Below are 18,951 nucleotides of genomic sequence, written 5' to 3' on the forward strand. Positions count from 1 at the left end.
GCAGCTAGCATCCTCTAAATTCACATCTGGGCACTCTGTGCATGGGCTCCACCATGCAGCAAAGCCTCCAGTTTCCCTCTCCTTCTCTCAAGACCCATTCCTATTTAATAGAAAGTGCCTTGCTCCGAGCGAGGACCTGCAGGTGGGTGTCTGTGTCTCTGGAGAGAGTCATGTCACTGGGCTTATGCCTGCTTGGAGGGAAAGGGGCTGGGCTCCTCCCGGAGCTTCTTGGTGAAAATTTTCTAGGGTCTCTATTTCTTTCTGAAACAACTGTTGAAACCTTGAGGCTTCCAGCAGATTACAAGATGCTCTTGCTGCTGCCTCTGTCCCATTTCTCCCCTTATCTTGGTTGCTCTCAAGCTTTGTGCCACCTCTTGGTTGCACAGCGTGCTCTACCTGGGACTGTGTACTCTGCCAGGAAGGGCAAAATAATTGTGGCAGGGGAAGCTGCAGGGTTAAGTGACAGAAAAACATCTCTGCTTGCTACCTTCATTCTGCTCCAACCTCGTTGAGGCTGGTCCGCACCGAGCCTCCCGCAGCTGGCAAGGAATGACGTGGCTAGCTGGTGGCAGAGCTCTGTGCTGGGAGATGGCAGTGCAATTCTGGTGAAATCAGCAGATTTGTACCCTCAGCTTTGCTTGTGGCAGAGAGTTCTTTCTTGCTCAGGGAAGTTGAAATCTTTTGTCTTGAGTGTGCATGGAAGCTGACTAACTACGCAGATAGTTTTCTTAGTATGAAAAAAATCGTATTTTCACTCAAATATAAAAATCCTGCCTTCCCAGTCTCCATATCAGTGAGATGCAGTTAGATGCATAGTGTCTATTTTTTTGTCTAAACTTTAAGCAATGAAAGTCAAAGCACCTTGAAAACAAGCAGCTCTTCACAGACATAGGGAAATTGAGGCACAAAGAGGCAAAAGCTTGCCCATGTTGCAAAGTGTGGTCAGCGTCAAAATGATTTGGAACCGAAGCCTGCTTTGACCCTTAAGTGCTTTTTCCTGAGACCTGCCTTCTCTGCCCCAGGCTGCTGTTTTAACCCTTGGTGGAAGCAGAACGCCCAGTTAGGCACTGGGAGCCTGGTTGTCATTTACTGTAAGGAACAGCAGTGTAAATGAGATTCAGTCCTTGGAATTCTGACAAAATTGTCACCAAAATAAGGGATGTTTAAAATCAAATATAATAAAAACTCATCATTTAGCAGAATCAGATGTTCAAAGGATTATCTTCTGAGGCCTTTTTAGACTGCTTCAGTGAGGAGTAAAAAGAACCGAGGCAGGGATTTCCTTCTGGTTTGCGTTCTTTTGCTATGTCCCAAGTACATCAAATTGAACAAAAACATGTGACAAGTTTCAACTTTATTGCTCAATGTCAGCTCAAACGAAAGCAGGCAGGCAAGCCACTACATGTTACAGTGTCTGGATGAGGTCTTTGTGTTAATTACTGACAGCTATTGATATGCCACTCTCCCGAGACAATATAAATTTCCATCTCAGAGTGCTGTTGAATAAAGACCCCCCAAAAAATCCTTGAAATTGTTGCAGCCAAAAAGTATTAATGATAGGAATTAATGATCAAATCCAAAACACAAAGTTCCTTCAACCAGGAAACCAACTGAAGAGGCGCCGCAGAAATGCTGTGGCAAGCAGGGGCTACTGAGACAAGCACATCTTCCTCTGCTCTCCTGCGGATTGTCCTAAAACGCTTTCTGGCATGAAAAACAGCATCAGGGCTGATGAAGAGTCTGGGCAGGGGAATAATTTGTGGTATCAAATCCCTTGAGGCACAGGCTTAGCTCTGCAGTCTGGCTGCTTCAGGAGGAAGGTGGGAGTTGGGAGTGGGGGCTCCTTCCTCCAGCAGCCGGCGCCGAGACCTCATGCTGCTCCTTGTGCGCCGAGGGGCGAGCCTGTAAGTGCTTTCTTATCTTCTCCTATACAGCAGGAAAAGGGAAGCAGTAGGAGGAAGCGATTTCTCACGCGGCTTTGTATTTGGTTCTAATTAAACGTTGCCAGTCGAGCTCTGTTTTCCCACTTTTCACCAATGGCTGATGACCATCTCTCTGAATCACCACGGCGTTATTTTCAAAGCTGACCACACACATGCACACCCCGTTCAGAGGGAAGCTGAAATGACTTCCATGGGGAGATAGCAAGTAATATGCAGCAGTTAATAGACCAAGCCTCCTGTTATGGTGAGGTGCAACAAGCAGGAGAGCTGATTAGTTTCAGGCAAATAAAAACACCATGGCTAGTGAATTCATTCCCCAGTTTTATACTCTCCTTTTGGCAGTAGCTTGTGTTGTCTAGACAGGAAGATGTGCACAATCAGCTTTAAAGATGCAGCTTTATACCCCACAGGGGAAAAAGACCTCAATCCCTGACAAGCAAAGCTCTGCTGGGTTGAATGGGAAACAAATTATTCCATTCTGCTCTCGAAGGCGATCAGAGTCTGTAGCGCACAGACTGCATCACGCAGGTTCTCAATGGGGCTCTCCGAAGGTGCATTTAAGACTTGCAGATGCTCCTGCTGTTGTCTCACAAAGTCCATCCCTGTTTGCAAGCAGACCAGGTACCTAGCTTGCAGATGTGCAACACTGAGCTAGAAATTCTCAAGAAAATTTGGCTCTGAAACCTGTCAATTAAAAAGGGAAATGTGGAAACTAGCAATAATAGCAGAAAACAAGGTTGTACAGCTGGTGAGGGGTGTCAGCACAATCAGTGCTCATGGTAGAAAGAGGTTGGCAGCCCCTGCAGTGAAGCAGAGCATGGCAGGGATGGGACCTCTGGTTTCTCACTGTGCTAATCCCCTGTGGGGCCTGGCAAATCACTGCATCTCTATGCCTTGGCTTCCCCATTTAAGAATACTTCCCTCCGTCTGCTCTTCCTATCTCTTGCTAATAATGCAGTTCTCTATATACTACATTAATATTTAAATTCAATTACATATGTCCAAGACTCAAAGATCTAAATTCCAGAGTTCCTAAGTTCCCTCTTTATGTGCATATGTTGTATCTGTTGGTGACCACCTATAGAATCTTAAGGAATTCACCCTTCTTTTTGACTCTGCTGTCAATTTATCACTCAGTTACCAGAAAACATAGCTAAGCAGTGTTGCAGACTTTGCTTCTGCAAAGAGGTTTGCTGTTTACACAGTACTGCAAAGGTGAACCAATGTTTTTAAATCCCCACAGCCAGAGATTATGCAAACTGCAGCTGCAGGGTTTGTTTTATCTGAATACTGGAACAGGGATTGATTTAGACTTGATTTTCAAACTTTCTCAGTAAGTGGCTATGTATTTGGGGCCGGGCTCTCAATTTGTAAGAGGACATGAGTTTAGAAATAGTTCAGGAAAAAAAAAAAATCATTCTTTCACATGCCTAATGCGCGTGGTCTCAGTGGTGGTCTTAATGGCTGTGGTTCCCTGTACCATCACAGGAATTGTGTTTGGGTGGGTAACTGGACTGCTCACGCACAGCAGCTAATGGCATATCTGCTCATGTTTTGCATGCAGAATTGCATATGTGCCATTCTGAAAATGGCAGTTAACTACCCCCTCTCCCAAATTTGACTGTTATTGATCCATGGATGAAGTGTAGAATGAATTAATTTTGTTTATGCAGAGGTGAGCTGATGATTCTGATCATGCCACAAATTTCCATTTTGTTTAGAAACCCAATCAAAGCAGCAAACCGAGCAAGAAAAGTCTCCTTGTTTTCTGAATGATGTTATTTGTTTATCTGCCAAAGTGCTTTGCATTTCCTCAGGTCACAGACCAGCCCATGTCTGGCTATGTTAATATTATAAGAGTTATGCAAAAGTAAAGTTTAAGAAAAATCTTTCAACTGAAAGAAATAGGATCTTAAAATCCCAAAATAGAGTATGGAAAGGTACACATCATGTCTGGCTTCTCTTTCCCCTTGTGGCAAATGTGACTCAAAGGTGTTGGTTTTTTTCCAGCTCGATCTGTATACAGTTTGGGGGAGTTTTATTGTGAATAGCTCACCTTATAATACACAAAATTATTTCCTTCCAGAGTTCTCTATTCATTCTCACTCTCTCAAAACTGAAATCCAGATGAATTCTTTTTCTTCACTGAAACAAGTGAGAAAGATGGTAAGAAAGCACCTTGGCACAGTGCTGGTCCCCTGCTCTTGTCTGTGGTGAATCTCCCAGTTCGCCTGAGTGAGCAGCGAAGCGTTGGGCGCTCCCCTTGGGCAGTTGCAGCTTGCTGCAGTGCGTGCTGGGCTCTCCCTTTCCGAGAGATGAGCAAAAGAGTGGAGTGGGAAACGGAGACGTTACAGGGGCTTGGTTGTTGCTGAGGAAGGAAAAGATGAACATCAGAGTTGTTACTTAAAAACGTCTTAAGTCTTTGCTTCTCTGTAGGGTTCTTTCAGGGTTGCTTTTTCTCCTTCTTTGTGCCACCAAAGGAAGGATCGGCTTTCTGGTTAAGTTGTAAAGTAGCTGCCTAGCGTGGCGGAGGTGAGTGTTTGTGGAGAGTAGCAGTCTCTCCCGGTTCAGTTTTGAGGAAAGGTGTATCTGAAACAAAGCCCTAATGTGTTCTTTCATTCTAGCTCACAATGAATTTCTCTGTATAAAAATGCAGCACAAAATATTAACTCCTTCCTGTCCTCATGAAAAAGGGTTAGCATCACTATTGCCCTGTTACAAATAAACAGAGAGGTTATATGACATGACTAAAGCTATATAGTGAATTATTGGCAAAACTGTGTGTAAAACTCTGACTTTAATGTGCCTGGAGCAGTTCTGTGAGCTTGTCCATCTTCAGTCGTTGTTCCTAAGTCATCCTGATGTATTCTTAGCATATGAATGATAGATGTAAATGCTTATGCTAAAAATCACCTTTACTTATTATCCTTTAAAATGTAAAATATAAACAGTTAAGATAAGGACGTACACTTTTAAATTGGGGTGCCTGATGCTTTCTTGTATTTTTCTCGTTGTATTTGCTTTTTATAATGCTATTTTGATTTTATGGTGATGTCATCCCAAAGCATTGTCATAATGTCATAAATTACCAAGTAATTACCATACTTTCTTCCACTGATCAAGTGATTTATTTAAAGTCTTGTTCTGTGAAGGACCAGAAGTTCTTTTACTTTGTGTTTTGTACCCCCTTGTCCCACAGGTGACACAGATGTTACCATATGAACAGACAGTCGACTCCTTTCCTTTTTTTAACTATGTATACATTTACACAGACACAACTAGGGACATTCTTATTATTAGAAGACCAGGAGTAGTTTTTACCTTGGGAACTCACTCTATACATGAGGAAAAACACCACTTACAATTAGTTTTAAAGTTGGCCAGTTTTAAAACCTGTGTACGTTGCCAGTTCTGTTACAGCTGCTACTGACTGTGCTCACTTGGGGCAAATTTTCTTTTGTAATTTATTACCTGTTTTCTTCCATTCCAGTCTCCCATCAATAACTCTGGGGTTTTGCTCTGCCAGTTTGTAGACAGAACGAGTGCTGTGTTGCTGTCGCTGTAGCCACTGTTCCAGTCCAAAGAGTCCTCTTGTCATCCCAGCTGGATTGACAATTATTCCATCAGGCGTGACAATAACCATGCTTAGTACTTAAAAGCTCCTCCTCTCTTCTCCCTCTCCCCTTGTAAAGACAATATGGCCTTTTCTGATACAATGGCTTTTCACTGAAGGCCAGGAAATCTTGGATTTTGAAAGTATTGTCCTTAGGCTGGGTTTCAGTATGGCTCCCAGAGGACCTGGGCTTAGCGGGCCTCCTCATGGGTAAGCAGGGGATAATTTGTACATTCAGGTCTGTTCCCGATAGATCTGTCATTGTGACCTCTAACAGCTTTAGTCCTCTAACTTTTCACCTCACTCGGCACATTTCTGAATCTCCTCATGGCCATCATTCTTGGCAATGCTGCTCCTTCAACACCAAGACTTGCCCTTGGAGCCCAGCTCTGCTCCTCCGCCGCCTCGCTCTAAGAGCCTACCAGCACATTGGTGCAGACTTGGATCCTTTTTTCCCTCCTAACAGCCTACTGAAGTACTTGTGTGACTGAGTTATTATAGGTGTATGGTCTGTGGCAGGGACGGGTTCTGTAATTCTTTCATGCATGACCTGTTCTCAAGGCCTGTTGGCTTCAGTGGAGGTATTCATGTGAATGGAGGCTGCACATTTGGGCCCTTGGGTTGCAAGATCTCTGGGGCGTAGACCCTGTCTTTGTGTGCCTTGCAAATATGTGCTAGATAATAATGATAGCTCAGAAGAGTGAGTGTCGCTTTACATTTGCCATACTGAAGGAAGGCTGCCAGGATTGCATTAATGCTGCATGTGGTCCCCTTCCGGGGGTGGAATTAGTCCTTCTGTGCAGAGATACCTCCTGCTGACTGGTAAAAATTAAAAAAAAAAAAAAAAAAAAAAAAAGTTTGGCCATGAATACCATTAGCTTAATCTTCCTTTTCTGTGATCTTCCAGTACTATTTGCTTTGTATGGCTTCATCAAGGTTTTGTATGTGGACAGAATAATTGAAAACAAATTCAGTGAGTCTCAGACCATAAAGTTCCCTTTCAGCTAGATCATTGGCTATGTGGTAAATAAATGTCTGTTTTTCATTTTTGGTTACGTGAAAAATTCAGAATGGTTTGATTTGTGATTTTGAATGTTAATAGAGAAGAAGATATTTCCTTGTCTCCTGGCCTATGGAGAAATTCTGGCTTTATTGGTTCTCTTGCAGCAAATACTGTTTAGGAGCATGTCATTTGGTACAGAAGAGTCTGTTAATGTCTTTGAACTGTAGAGGTCCCCACCTCTAAGGTCAACCAAGACCTCCTTGTGTCACAGAACAAAAAGGCCATCTCTACCTGTACAGATAGTATTTTAGCGTAAGGCAAGAAAAGTGGCTGAAGGCGAACCATCCTGAGGGAAGAATGAGTTGCAAGGAGCAGTGACTCAAGCCCACATAAGTGATTTCATGAGAAAAAGAATATATTTCCTATTAAGACTATTTAAGAATCTTGCAGACAGAGAGCTTTGTGGCGTAGAGATGTGGATGTTAAAAGGGAACATCCTCCCTGAGGGAAGAGGCAGGTGGGCAGAAAATACAATGCTGTGAGCATTTGAGAAGCTGATGCTGGCATTTAGGACTGGATTTGGGAAGTCTGGGAAAATACGTTCATAACTGGGTAGAAAATGAGAGGACAAAGAGAAGGGCAGAGCTATGAAGATGAAGGCAGGCATCTTGTGTCAGTTGTGAGGTAAACAGGGAAATGGGACAGCTGTGGAGTTTGGGCCTTGCACATGCCAAGGCCGGAGAAAGAGACGTGACAGGGATTGTTAATTTCTGAAATGTTTATACATAGTTTAACATTTCAGTTCTCAAAATCACAGACACAATTGCTAGATACCTCCTGTTTAGGGTTTTTAAAAGTATTTTTACAGCAGTTGAAGAAGGAATCATAAGCTGTGCAGAGGCAAAGTCATTTTACTGTACGCTAGGCTGGACAGACACCGGGGTTTACAAGTTGAATGTCACACAGGGCCCAATTCAAAGACCCCTAACTCCAATACCTTTAATAAGGTCTGTAGAAGGTACAATTTATACCTGCAGGAGTGTAAGCAGGGGACTCTGTTCTTGCTGTGTTTCCTGCTGATGGGAAGCAGGAAGCCATGCCCAGGGCTGCAGGTGCAGGGGACCACCTCTGCTTTTACAGCTTTATCCACCCCACAGAGAAAAATCTTTTGAACCTCATTTAGGATTCAGTCACTGTGAAATACACAAAAGTACTAAAAAATGTACCTTTTGAGGGTATTTATCAAAACATTTTGGAGACAACCAACAAATTTCTGGTAATGGAGAGCTTGTCTGGAATTTTTTCCTTCTTGATATATCTAGTATTATAACCATTATTTTCCATTAACTCCTTTCCCTGGTACAATGTACAAGAAAGTACTCTTAAGAGGTTGTCTGTCCCTGAGAGCAGGGAAGAGTCTGTACTACATGTGTAGTTCTATCTATCTATATCTCCATGTCTGTGTAGATGTCTGTAGATCTGTTTAGTTTCCTGAAATGAGAGCATTGCAACCCCCGTGTGTGATAATAGATTTTTAATGTCTTGCCAGCTTCATGGTTACATGGAGAACAAACCCTTGGGTCTTCAGATCTTCATTGGGACAGCAGACGAACGGATACTTAAACCCCATGCTTTCTATCAAGTCCATCGCATTACAGGAAAAACTGTCACCACCACGAGCTATGAAAAAATCATAGGCAACACCAAAGTTTTAGAGATCCCACTGGAACCCAAAAACAACATGAAAGCAACGTAAGCATTTTTATTTTTATTAGCAAAGTTGTGGCATGTTGAAATTCCTGCTCCTATGGAAAGCAGTCACTTAAATGAATAAAGATGTCTGCTCTGGAAGGACTCCCCTTTCCAAAGCATGAATTTAAGACTCTTTTTACAAAGGTATGAACAGACGGTTACAAGCACCTGGTTAAAGCTGCTCAAAGAGTTACCATGTATGCATTTTTGCTATTTGCCCCAACTGCTTCAGGAACTGCACTATAATTGCCAGTCATATTCAAAGTTAGAATGGCTTGGTATGGCACTAAGAAAAATGAGACATGAATCTCAAGTCCATAAAGTCCATATGCTGCAGGGACACAATGAGAAACAAGGAGCAGTAAGTAGACAGTGCATGAAAAGTGTACATTACATTTTACAACAGTTAACGGAATAGAAAACATCTCTCCTGAACTCAGCCAAGTGCTCTGGCCATGAAATCGCACTCTCCTGTTGTAATAGTTTACCAGAAAAGCAAGTACAGGCACATCTTTAATGTATTATTTCTTCCAGTTTTATGAAGGCAGAGGGATGAAGTGGGCACCAGTCTGAAACTTTGGGCTTGAATGTGTGCCAGGCAGCACGAGAGTGATTGCTCTGCAGAGGGAAGAGCTGTATCTCCATCCTTCAGAGGATACTGACAAACTTGGCAGAGCAACTATGTTTTTAAGCCCCCCTACTTCATCGCAAAATCCACATTCTTTCTTTGTATATCTTTTTTTTTTTTTTTCCCCCAGAATATATACCTCATTTCTCCCTTTCCTTCAGGCTTATCCTTCCCTCTGCACCCAAGGATATAAATAAAAGCCCACATCTCAAATTTAAGCAGCCAAGTGCTAAATGGAACGTGATTGTCTGTTCCTAACAAGTAACCATGGAATAATAAAGCCCTGAACATATACAGTAGTGAGGAACAGTGTGGGTGTAGGAAACAGCTCGGGGTGTATCCTCACCAAATGTGATTTTAATTCATATGAAATGTATGGTGTCTTTCAAGTTGATATCAAACCAGTTTGGCAGTGCCTGTTAATACTCACTGCACTCTCTGAGGACTGTTGCTGAGCTCAGATCCTGTAACTGTTAATTGGTGCTTCTTCTTGCCCGGGCTCTGCTGTAGACAAGTTTGCTAGGCTATGCGGGGCTCCTGAGAAGTTAACCAGTGTGTATGTACTGGTTAATGTTAAGTAGCAATGCTGGTTTCAGCAGCCCTCATCCTCTCATTGCTGTTCAGCCCTGTCCTTCTCCTGACATCCTCCCTTTGTGAAGGGCTGTGGTGAATGGGAGCAGAGAAGAATCTTCTTTGCTACCAGGCTGTGCCTGCTCTGAATAGTTTGTATGTTTGGCAGCATCGACTGTGCGGGGATTTTGAAGCTGAGGAACGCGGACATTGAGCTGCGTAAGGGCGAGACAGACATTGGCAGGAAGAACACCCGTGTCCGGCTCGTCTTCCGCGTGCACATCCCCGAGTCCAACGGCAGGATCATCTCTCTGCAAGCAGCATCAAACCCCATTGAATGCTGTAAGTACCTCCTGAGATTTGCAGGCAGCCAGTGTGGGTGTGCATATGGGGCTTATATGCATCCTGCCTGTTTGTGCAGGAGTGTGCACACTGCCTGCCTTCCCGGGAGTGGTCATATTTGTAGTGGCGGCACAACCAGAACTTGTTATCTACAAGCTGGTGGTTGGAGGCTTTGAATACAGACGTGGGGTGGCAAATGAAATGGAGAACAGGTTGGATTTCAAGGCTTGAGCACATACTGGTTGTTGTTTTTTCTAGATGATGGTGCTGAGGAGTGTGCAGCTCAGGAGGCTGCAGCTGAAGGAGGGAAAGCCCAGGTTATTCTGGTATTCCCCTGAGGGACAGAAGAAAGCTTGCAGTTTTGATTTCTGGGGAGCAAATTCTATAAGTGTGTAAACTGAGAAACCTGCACCTCCCACTCATTTTAACGTACTGGATCCTGAGAAAGACAGGCCTCCAGCAAGGTGCCCCCAGGGTCGAAGTCATTTCTGGAAGGGCTCCACCCACTGCGCTGGTTTATGTGCATCCTGTGATGCTTTTTGTTGATAAATGGTGCCTTTTCAGTGGTTTGGGGATTTCACAAATACAAAATGAACAGTTTTCCTGTCCCTTTGCTGAATGACTCACCCCTTTAGCAGAACCTATCTTGCCATAAGTTATGTGAAGAAAGTCATTGAAGAGTTTCTCGTGTGTATTTATTGAGATGCAGGCTTTACTTAAATAACAACTACTTATTATAAGAGAGGAGCCAATTTTGGATTTAAAATCAAGACAAATTGTGACTAGTGAATTATTGAAAAAAACAGTAGAAGCGAATAAACAAGGCAAGACTAAGGAGAGGATGATGGATATGTATGATCTCTTGGCAATTTTTATGAGAGGATACCAACTCTCAGCATTTTACCATCTGTGTGAAGGCTCTGGGCACTGTGATGGGAAGGGAGAACAGTGGGAGTAGCCACCACCTGTCTCCACAGGAAACAAGATCCTCTATGGGACCAGATGCCTGAAACAATAGCAGCCTCCACCCCAGACATGTACCTGCTGAAACAAAGGCCTATTTGCTAAAGGAAACATTCAGTAAACTGCAATATTGTTGATAAGAAGGGAATCGCAGTGAAGGATCACCTGGCTTCTCCCTCAATTTCTTTTCCAAGTGAAAGCAGCCCATGTCTGCCTGCAATGGGGACTTACTCGGGTGGGGGAACTCTGGGTGTGACTTTTACATCCGCTGTACAGATAACCAGCGTGGGTCCAGAGCGGAAGGTGGATGGGCCCTGGGTTGTGTGTGAGCCCACCGATCACACCCGTTATTCCAGTCTCCTACAGTAAAAGCAAACACTGCTTTCAGGAAGAGTGAGCTAGGCATTTCTAGTACTCACGACAGCACACTGTATTTGTGCCCATCATCAAAGAGCGTTCAAGCAGAAATCCGGTCACGGTTTACAGAATAAGATCACATTTTCCGAATGGTATGTGCACACCTCATTTGCCTGTGCAATGACTGCTATTTGCAACGGCTTGTTTAAGATGTCTAGGCACTTATTCTGAGATGTTTGCTTTGATGAGTCCTAGAGGCATAAAACAAGCCAAGAGTCAGGTTATTAGTTTGTGGCTTTTTTATAAGTTTATTATAATTAAATTGAAATTAAGAAAATGTTGGGCTGCTTAGCAGACAACAAAAGACATATGAGAACTGTGCTTTTCTGAACTCACGGAAATAGAGTATAAAGTAACCTGGAGAAGTAAGCCTCTTCCATTTAGAATGTATGTTACACATTTACAGTGTTTTTGCACTTCACTAGCACTTTCTGATCGCAGCCAGGTTCTAGGAAGAAGGTTAAAAATATTAACTGGTTCAGCCGGCGCTAGTAATGCAGGCTAAATCACACTAGAGGTCATAATCTAAGTTTCTCACAGACAGCACTGAGATAAGCCCAGGAGACCTGCTGATGAGCCCTGGTGTAGCAGAAGGGGCACGCTGGGACTTCGAGACATTTTGTCCTTGCATCCCATCCCCCCCTTTCTGTGCTGCTGGGATTCTCTGTTTCATCACTGTTTGCTTTTCAGTTTTTTGACATGGCCACTTGGGAGTCCTTGTCCCTGGAGCCTCTCTCCTGAGATCTCTCCTGTCTGGTAGCTGTTAATAACATCCCACTGGGAAACCCTCAGTAAGTAGCAGCTTTAAGATAACTGGCCTCACCAGTGGGGTTCCCTCGAGAGCACTGTTGCTACCAACAGAACATCTGAGTGCTCTCCTCAGCAGAAGCAGATCTCAGCTAAACACTCCCACTGGTGTCAGCAGATCATTAGCTGCAATGAAGCAAGAACGGAGAAGTATCTGCTTTTCTAGGGGGCGATTTGGTTCCACCTCATCTGCGTCACATTCAGCACTTGACAGGTTTTAGGAGGGGATTTCACAGGTTCAAAGAATCATCCGGAGCAAGTTCCTCCCCAGGCAGCTGTGTGGGAGGACCATGGAGGTGCTATGTTGTTAAATGATCAGTTATGCCTCAAAATGGACCTCATATCCAGACATGTCTGCACATTCAGCAGCTTGCAGCTTTTCTCTCCTTTTGCCTGTTGATTCACTCTGAAGCCACTGAGGAGACAAAGGCATTTGAAAGTCCTCTGATAATTGTAGCAACAGGCTATCACTCAGGTAGGGATAGAAAAAGCCACGGTCTTTGAGGTGTGGTGCTGGAAAGGTGAGAAAAATCTCTTCTCCTGGTCATTGTTCCACGCTGACACCCTGCAATGGCAGCAAGCCCACACGAGCTAGGTGAGTTGTCCCCATAATCTCAGCCATTGGGTCCGTGCAGCATCATGCAGCATGGCCCCACTCCCTGCCTGTGCATGTCTGCAGGGTTATTCCTGCTGCAGCTGTACATGTCCACATGCACATCCCTGACTGTGCAGATCTGTTTTAGGCATATGGTTAACTCATGAGGGTGAGCTCTTGCTGGGACAGGCAGGGCTCACTCTGAACCTGGTGCAGAGGCAGGGCAAGAATGCTCCAGCAGCACGGGGTGCAGGTGCTTGCATGTGAGTATCCCCTGGCCACCATCCTGTGCTGCAGTAAAGAGCTGCTGCTCAGGCATAAGCTTCTTGGATCTGAAAACTTGACAGAAATGACCTGAAGTCTGAGTCTAAATGTGAATTCTAATCTCTCAATGTCTTGAAAATATAATTAGAACTAAGCAGTTTGCAATCACAGTTCTTTGGTGCCAAAATACAATATTGTCATCAGCACGGCAGCATGTCTGAAATCTGAGTGGCTATCACAGAACTGCTAACACACAGCTGCTGTGACACAAGGGATTGAAGGGTTACAGAGTTAACTTGTCCCTTCACATGCAGCCCTAATAAAAAGCCACTCAGTGAATTGCCGCAGAGGGTTTTTGGTATTTGCAGACCTGATCATTATTCTCAAACTATTCAGACAACATCTGCAATATTAGTTCTGTTTGTTTCCTTTGATTTGCTGTTCAGTGTGAGCTGAGGCTCGTTTCTTGGTGAGTATCGGTGGAGTCATGTCTCTACTCCTCAGCTGAAATATCCGTGGAGCAGGAAAGAAGCAGCATTGAAGGGATTTCAGAGTAGCCACATAAGCACCCGTTAGGCTGCCTGGTTTACTCCATGCTGCGGCAACCAAAAATCGCTCTATGCAAACGTCTTTGAGATGTGAATGTAAGATGAGGAGTACCACTCATACTGTGTCACAGTTTTTATTCTAGTGGATTGTGCTTAAAGCTTCCCAAAGTGTCTCACAGTTCTTGTTTCATATAATCCATGTTTGCTGAAACTAAACTGTGCTCGTGAATGCATTAAAATGCAAGTGATGGCACTTGGCATGAGAGAGAGAAAGGTTCTAAAATCTTGTTCTTATAATAGATATTCCACGGTGGTAAAAACAAAACAAACAAAACTTATTACTAAAGAACAGTGTGTCCATCCGAGGAATTTAAAATAGTTTCTATTATTGACAGTATTTTGTTCCATTAAATTGGGTCAAATATCTAATTTCCCTTTAATCAATTTCCCTGGAAGTTTCCTTTATTTTTCTCTCCTTCTAGTAGATTTTCCCATCGTATTAGACAATCTGAGCCTATGATACTTGACACATTAATAACTACAGAGGAAAGAGCTAGTCATTCAAAAGAATGTTGTCTTGGCAAAGCAGGGAGTGCTTTTCCTCGGCCGTGAGTTGTGCTGGTTGGAATACAACGGCAGGCAAGAAGCAGGTCTGGTTTACCGAGATAAAAAAGCAGAAGCAAGTGGTCTATTTGCACCTGAGAGGTGCCCATTGCAATTTTACCCAGAAGCAAGATTATTGTGAGAGTAGCATGGTTTCCAGATGAATTAAAGGAATTTTTTCCCCCTTTCATTTCAACTTCAAGACAGCCATGCAGTTTGCCATAACTACAGCTGACACAAAACCTGGTGCCTTTCATAAAGTAAAATTTCTCTCTCCTAATTTGAAGTTAATTCTGACATCCTTTGCCACTTTTAACATGCCATTGAAAGATTTTAACCTGGAAAGTCTGTCAGAAGGAAAATGCTCACCCTTTTTGCAGTAGTGCTGCTGGTAAAAGCAAGCGACCCAGCTTATTACGCAGACCATGGATTTCTGAGCATAATTTAAGCTCAGCAGATCTCCTCCACAAGGGATTAAAGGGAAATGCTGTGCATGCCCGCAGAGATGATCGACAGAGAAGTGAACCGAGGCCATGGTTTTCCTGTCATTAATCACATGCTGTTTTGGTGAGCTGGCTGCAGTTCATAGAAAGTATCATACTTATCTGACACTGCTGCCATCAGTGCTTGTCACTCCTCCTTCGCAAGGGCATCATGAAATAAATTATGTGCAGAGAAGGAGGTGGAGAAAAGCCCTCTATTTTTGGTGCTTTTTTCTTGGATGGCTCTGTACAAACTGCTGATTAAGTCTTGCTGGCAACAAATTGGAAACTGTTGTCATCCCATATGGGGGTTCTTCTTTTGGTAGCATTTGAATCACATTTTCAAGGTTTCACATCACAAGGGCTGGGAGTTTGCTTTATTTACTTGATTCTCACTTAAGCCTTCAGCTCCCCAATACTCCTACCAGGAGGTAATCCTCCCACCCCTCCAGTTATGAGGTTGTTCCTCGATGGGGTGCATTGCTGGTGCCTGCCTGCCTGCTAGAGATGTCTCCTCTCCTTGGTCCTCCCCCAGCTCCCACGCTGCAGCTCCCCGCCCTTTGCTTCTGTGCCCACCCTGAGAGCTCAGGGTGCTTCAGCAAGTGATGAATGGGATCAGAGTCTCTCAGGACGTTAACATGTTGGATAGGCACTGGGCACAGGAGCACTGCTCCTATCAATCCTACCGCAGGCAAGCAGTTCACAGTAAATAAACACAGTGTGACAAGAGGAAAGAGATATTTACTTTGGCTCATTAAGGTTTGCACTGAAGTGGAAGAATTAATCCCACAACAAATTATGCTGCTGTTAAGGCTCTGCTATTGCTTCTAGAGTTTGGGATTTATTTATTTATTTATTTAACCATCAGACAGGCAGCTCTACTTGCCCTTCTCCAATCCAAGAGGAATCAGTCGCTTGAGCCAAGAGCCTCTGGGGGTTTGGAAAGACGTGTTAGGGGCAGTGAGTCACGGCTCAAAGGCTTCCAGAAAGCTGAGTGAGCCCAGGACAGGGTGTCCAAAGAGAGACCTGGACATTTGGCCTGGGGGGGACCGCTGTGCTGGGATGCAAGTTCTGACCCGCCCCCCCCCCCCCTTTTGAATATCCAAGTTTTAGTTTACTTGGCTTGTGAAGGCAGTTAGAGGTAATTAGGGGTAATGCTAGCTTTGTCCTTGCTGCACTGCAGGTGGTCCTCAGCCCTGCTCCTTGTGACCACCCAGAATAAGATCTCTCCTGAACTGCGCTCAACTATAGAGTCAGTTATAGGGACAACAGGTCAATTTAAGCTCTGGATCTGGTGTTGCAGGTGTCAGGTGGCATGGAGAAGCTATTCTTTGGCCTCTGCTTACACAGAAGTCTGCATGGAGGCCTTCAGTCAGTCCGCAGACTAAGATATTGAGAAGCTGTGCTAATACATGGGGGCTATGGAGTATCTGCTCTGCAAGTGACCGTCAGACCTGCTGCTCTGCGCAGAGTTCACAAGCCTGTTCCTCCCGAGAGGCAGATCATGTCAATTCCCTGATCTGGCCCTTGCTCTTCTTGCATATGCAGGGAGAAAGATTGCCTAGACGGTTCCTCTCCAGAGGCTGTTAAGATACATTTAGCTTCAGTTAAGACTCCTCATAAAACGAGTCAGCCTTTGGGCAAGACAAGGCAGTGCTTGGAAGCTCTCCAAATCGGTGGAAGGAAACACAATGCTCAGGCAGGGCCGGAGCTGCTCATCAAGGGGATGTGTGGAGGAGCACTGATGGGGAGCAAGAGGGGCTCTCAGGCAGAATTGCAATTCCCTAAGGGGCACATACAGGTAACACTCCCCTGGGGAGAATTTGGAGCCACAATAGATGTATCCAAGTAGTCAGTTGTCTCAAAATATCCCTTTTTCTTCCTCGAAGCCCAGTAACCTCTGACAAAAAAGGAGTGATTGTAGGTGCTGTGAGCAGGTGGGGAAGCAAGAAACACCACCTCCGAGCCTTGGCACATTTCTTGTGGTCAGCCTGCAGGCTTGTGCATCCCATGTACATAACCCACCAGCCCAGATGTTTAGGCCGTCTTTACGCTTCCGCCACCAGCTGCCACAGGGATGGGGACCAAGGGGACAAGCCTCATGACCTGGCAGCGACATGCAGGCCCCTGGGTGCTGTGGGCAGGGGAGGAGGTGCAGGGGCCACATCCCTCCTGGCTGGGGGTGCCTGGAGGTGGTGCAGTGGCTGGGACAGCAGCTGCCTTTCTCTCTCTCATGTCACTGTGCACATTGTGTTTCTTGGCACTGTGCATCCATGACATCTTGATTTGCAGACAGTCAAATAAAATAGAAAAATAATGTCCCCTGTTAATAGGTTGACACACTGCTTCAGGCCAAGTGTGAGTATTTCTATAGCATTTGCTTTGCTGCCTTATGTCAGTAACTGTTGCTATTGAAAGTAAACACCCCAACTGGTTAAATCAACAGCGTTTTGTTTATTCAAAGCTCATAAACTCCAGTAGCTGTAGGTCACTTTATGAAGTGCCAACCCCTGGGGGAAGAGAAGGAATAGTGTGAAATTATTGCATGCAGTCCACCCATCGTGAGCCTTAGAGGAAGGGGATTTATTGGCAATTAATATTTCTTGCAGAGAAAAATAAAGTGATCCTATTGAGGCAGCTCCATGCTGAACCTTGAGCCTCCTTTTTAGTGAAAATGGGAAATAGGGGGCTCTCCTTGCAGACCTGGGAGAAAAATAAGATCTTGGAAAATGAAATTTTTTAATTTTTAAATTTTCTTACAAAATGGTTTGCAAACCACCCAGTGGGAGAAGAGTGCAGACAAAACATGCAGTAGGAAGCCTGATGCTCAGTAGGTACCTAAATTCCTCCACCTTTAGCCCATTCCTCCCATTAGCATGATGTCTGCACTGTGAAACTCAGCTGGAAGATTTCTAAATGACATTGTTCTGCTGCACATCTAAAGCAGATGTGGGTTTTTACACCTACGGGTATGACTAATTCTGGGCCTGGGTGAAAGCACTTCTGGAGATGCCAGTAGCCTGCTTGTGCTGTAGCTGTGCCTGAATGTAGCTTTGCACCAGCCTGGCTACTGCTGGCCAGCATGGGGCTGCATCAGGGAAATCCCAACACTCCTCTGCCCACTGCAGGCTTCCAGGCGGCACTGCTCGGCTGCCCAGCTCAGCTGAGGAGAGCAGCAGGGTTTGGGGTTTCTGAGGAGCATGGATGCACAGGCTCCCCAGTGAACCTGCTGTCCTCCCCAGCTCCCTGGTAGGTTGCAGCATACACAAACACTGCGCTCTATGGAAGTTGGATAGAGACTTGGTTTTCGGCAGTGATTTCCAACTTGCCTAGTTCCAGATGTATTTAAGATGAGTCAGATGGTTATTTCCAGGCTAAAATTTGTCCTTCCTCATCCTGAAAAAGCCTTGAGAACCACTGGTCAGTGGGATGTCAGGTACAAAGCTCTCTATTAAGACACTAAATCTGCAGAAGACGTAGTTTAATCTGCAATTTTGACAATTTGGGACACTCTTGAAGTGAAACTTGTGGATTGAATAGGAATAAAGAGCATTCAGGGCAAAGTTTAAATACATTTTCTCTTGAGTGAGTGTTGTAGACATGGTTTTGCTTATTGCTATTTACTTGTAAGCCTTTGAGGTTACAAACCTTTGTGATAAATCCAATTATGAACTCATCAAAAGCATGAGTATTTAGGGATAGGAATTAATCATGGAGCCATGTGAAAGAAATTAGCAGCTTCTGTGAAAATAATCTGAATATATATTCTTAATTGGCAGTATCTTAGCCCAGCTGTTGTAATATATTTGAAGGGAACAATGAGTCATAAGGTTGTTTTAAATAGATTTTAAAAAATGCCTCTCAAACGGCACAAGAAAGTTACGAATATTGACTTATCTGTATTTCTAACGAGAAAAAAGCCTTGTTCCCCTCTCCCACAGACACCTGTCTACACGGTTTAACGTTTATGTTTTCCCACCAAATACCCCAGCTTTGTTTTTGATGCAGTGAAAGAGTTTGTGCAGCTCTTGCTGCAGCCAAGAGCTGTTGGATTTTCGGCTCTCTGAAGGTTTCAGAGCAGTAAAAGGGTGCCTGGACCGCAGCCTCGCCTGTGTGCGAGTGGAGGCCCAGCACTGAACATACAGGTTAACATTTCTTTAGTTTTGGCTCAGTGGTGAATGGTGTTCAGTGAAGGGAAGACACAAACGCTCGGGGTCTCTTGGGAACAGGCTCTTTGTCAGAGAAAGTTAAAACCCAGCCAAGGCAGCTGTTAAATAGATGAGCGGCATCCTCTGGAGGCCTTTCCAGTTGGGGTGGATGAATCTGGAGGAGTTTGAGTGCAGGTCATGAACTCACAGTTCACCAGACCCGAATTGCTGCCCACCTGGTCTGCTCGCAGGGAAGCTCCTGATATTTTCCAG

The 18,951-nt window shown here is 44.5% G+C and overlaps 1 protein-coding gene across 6 annotated transcripts in view; it reads left to right on the forward strand.

The window, feature by feature from the left end:
* The window catches only part of NFATC2 (nuclear factor of activated T cells 2), a 99,040-nt gene that overhangs the window by 27,200 nt on the left and 52,889 nt on the right, over window positions 1-18,951 (forward strand). For all 6 annotated transcript variants that reach the window (XM_035548009.1, XM_035548011.2, XM_035548010.2 and 3 more), the window contains exons 4-5: window positions 8,109-8,311; window positions 9,679-9,851. In XM_035548009.1, coding sequence (XP_035403902.1) covers window positions 8,109-8,311; window positions 9,679-9,851 — 376 coding nt within the window. The remainder of the gene's footprint in view (window positions 1-8,108; window positions 8,312-9,678; window positions 9,852-18,951) is intronic.

The sequence above is a fragment of the Cygnus atratus genome, chromosome 16 (assembly GCF_013377495.2).
Source record: "Cygnus atratus isolate AKBS03 ecotype Queensland, Australia chromosome 16, CAtr_DNAZoo_HiC_assembly, whole genome shotgun sequence".
Lineage (NCBI taxonomy): Eukaryota > Metazoa > Chordata > Aves > Anseriformes > Anatidae > Cygnus > Cygnus atratus.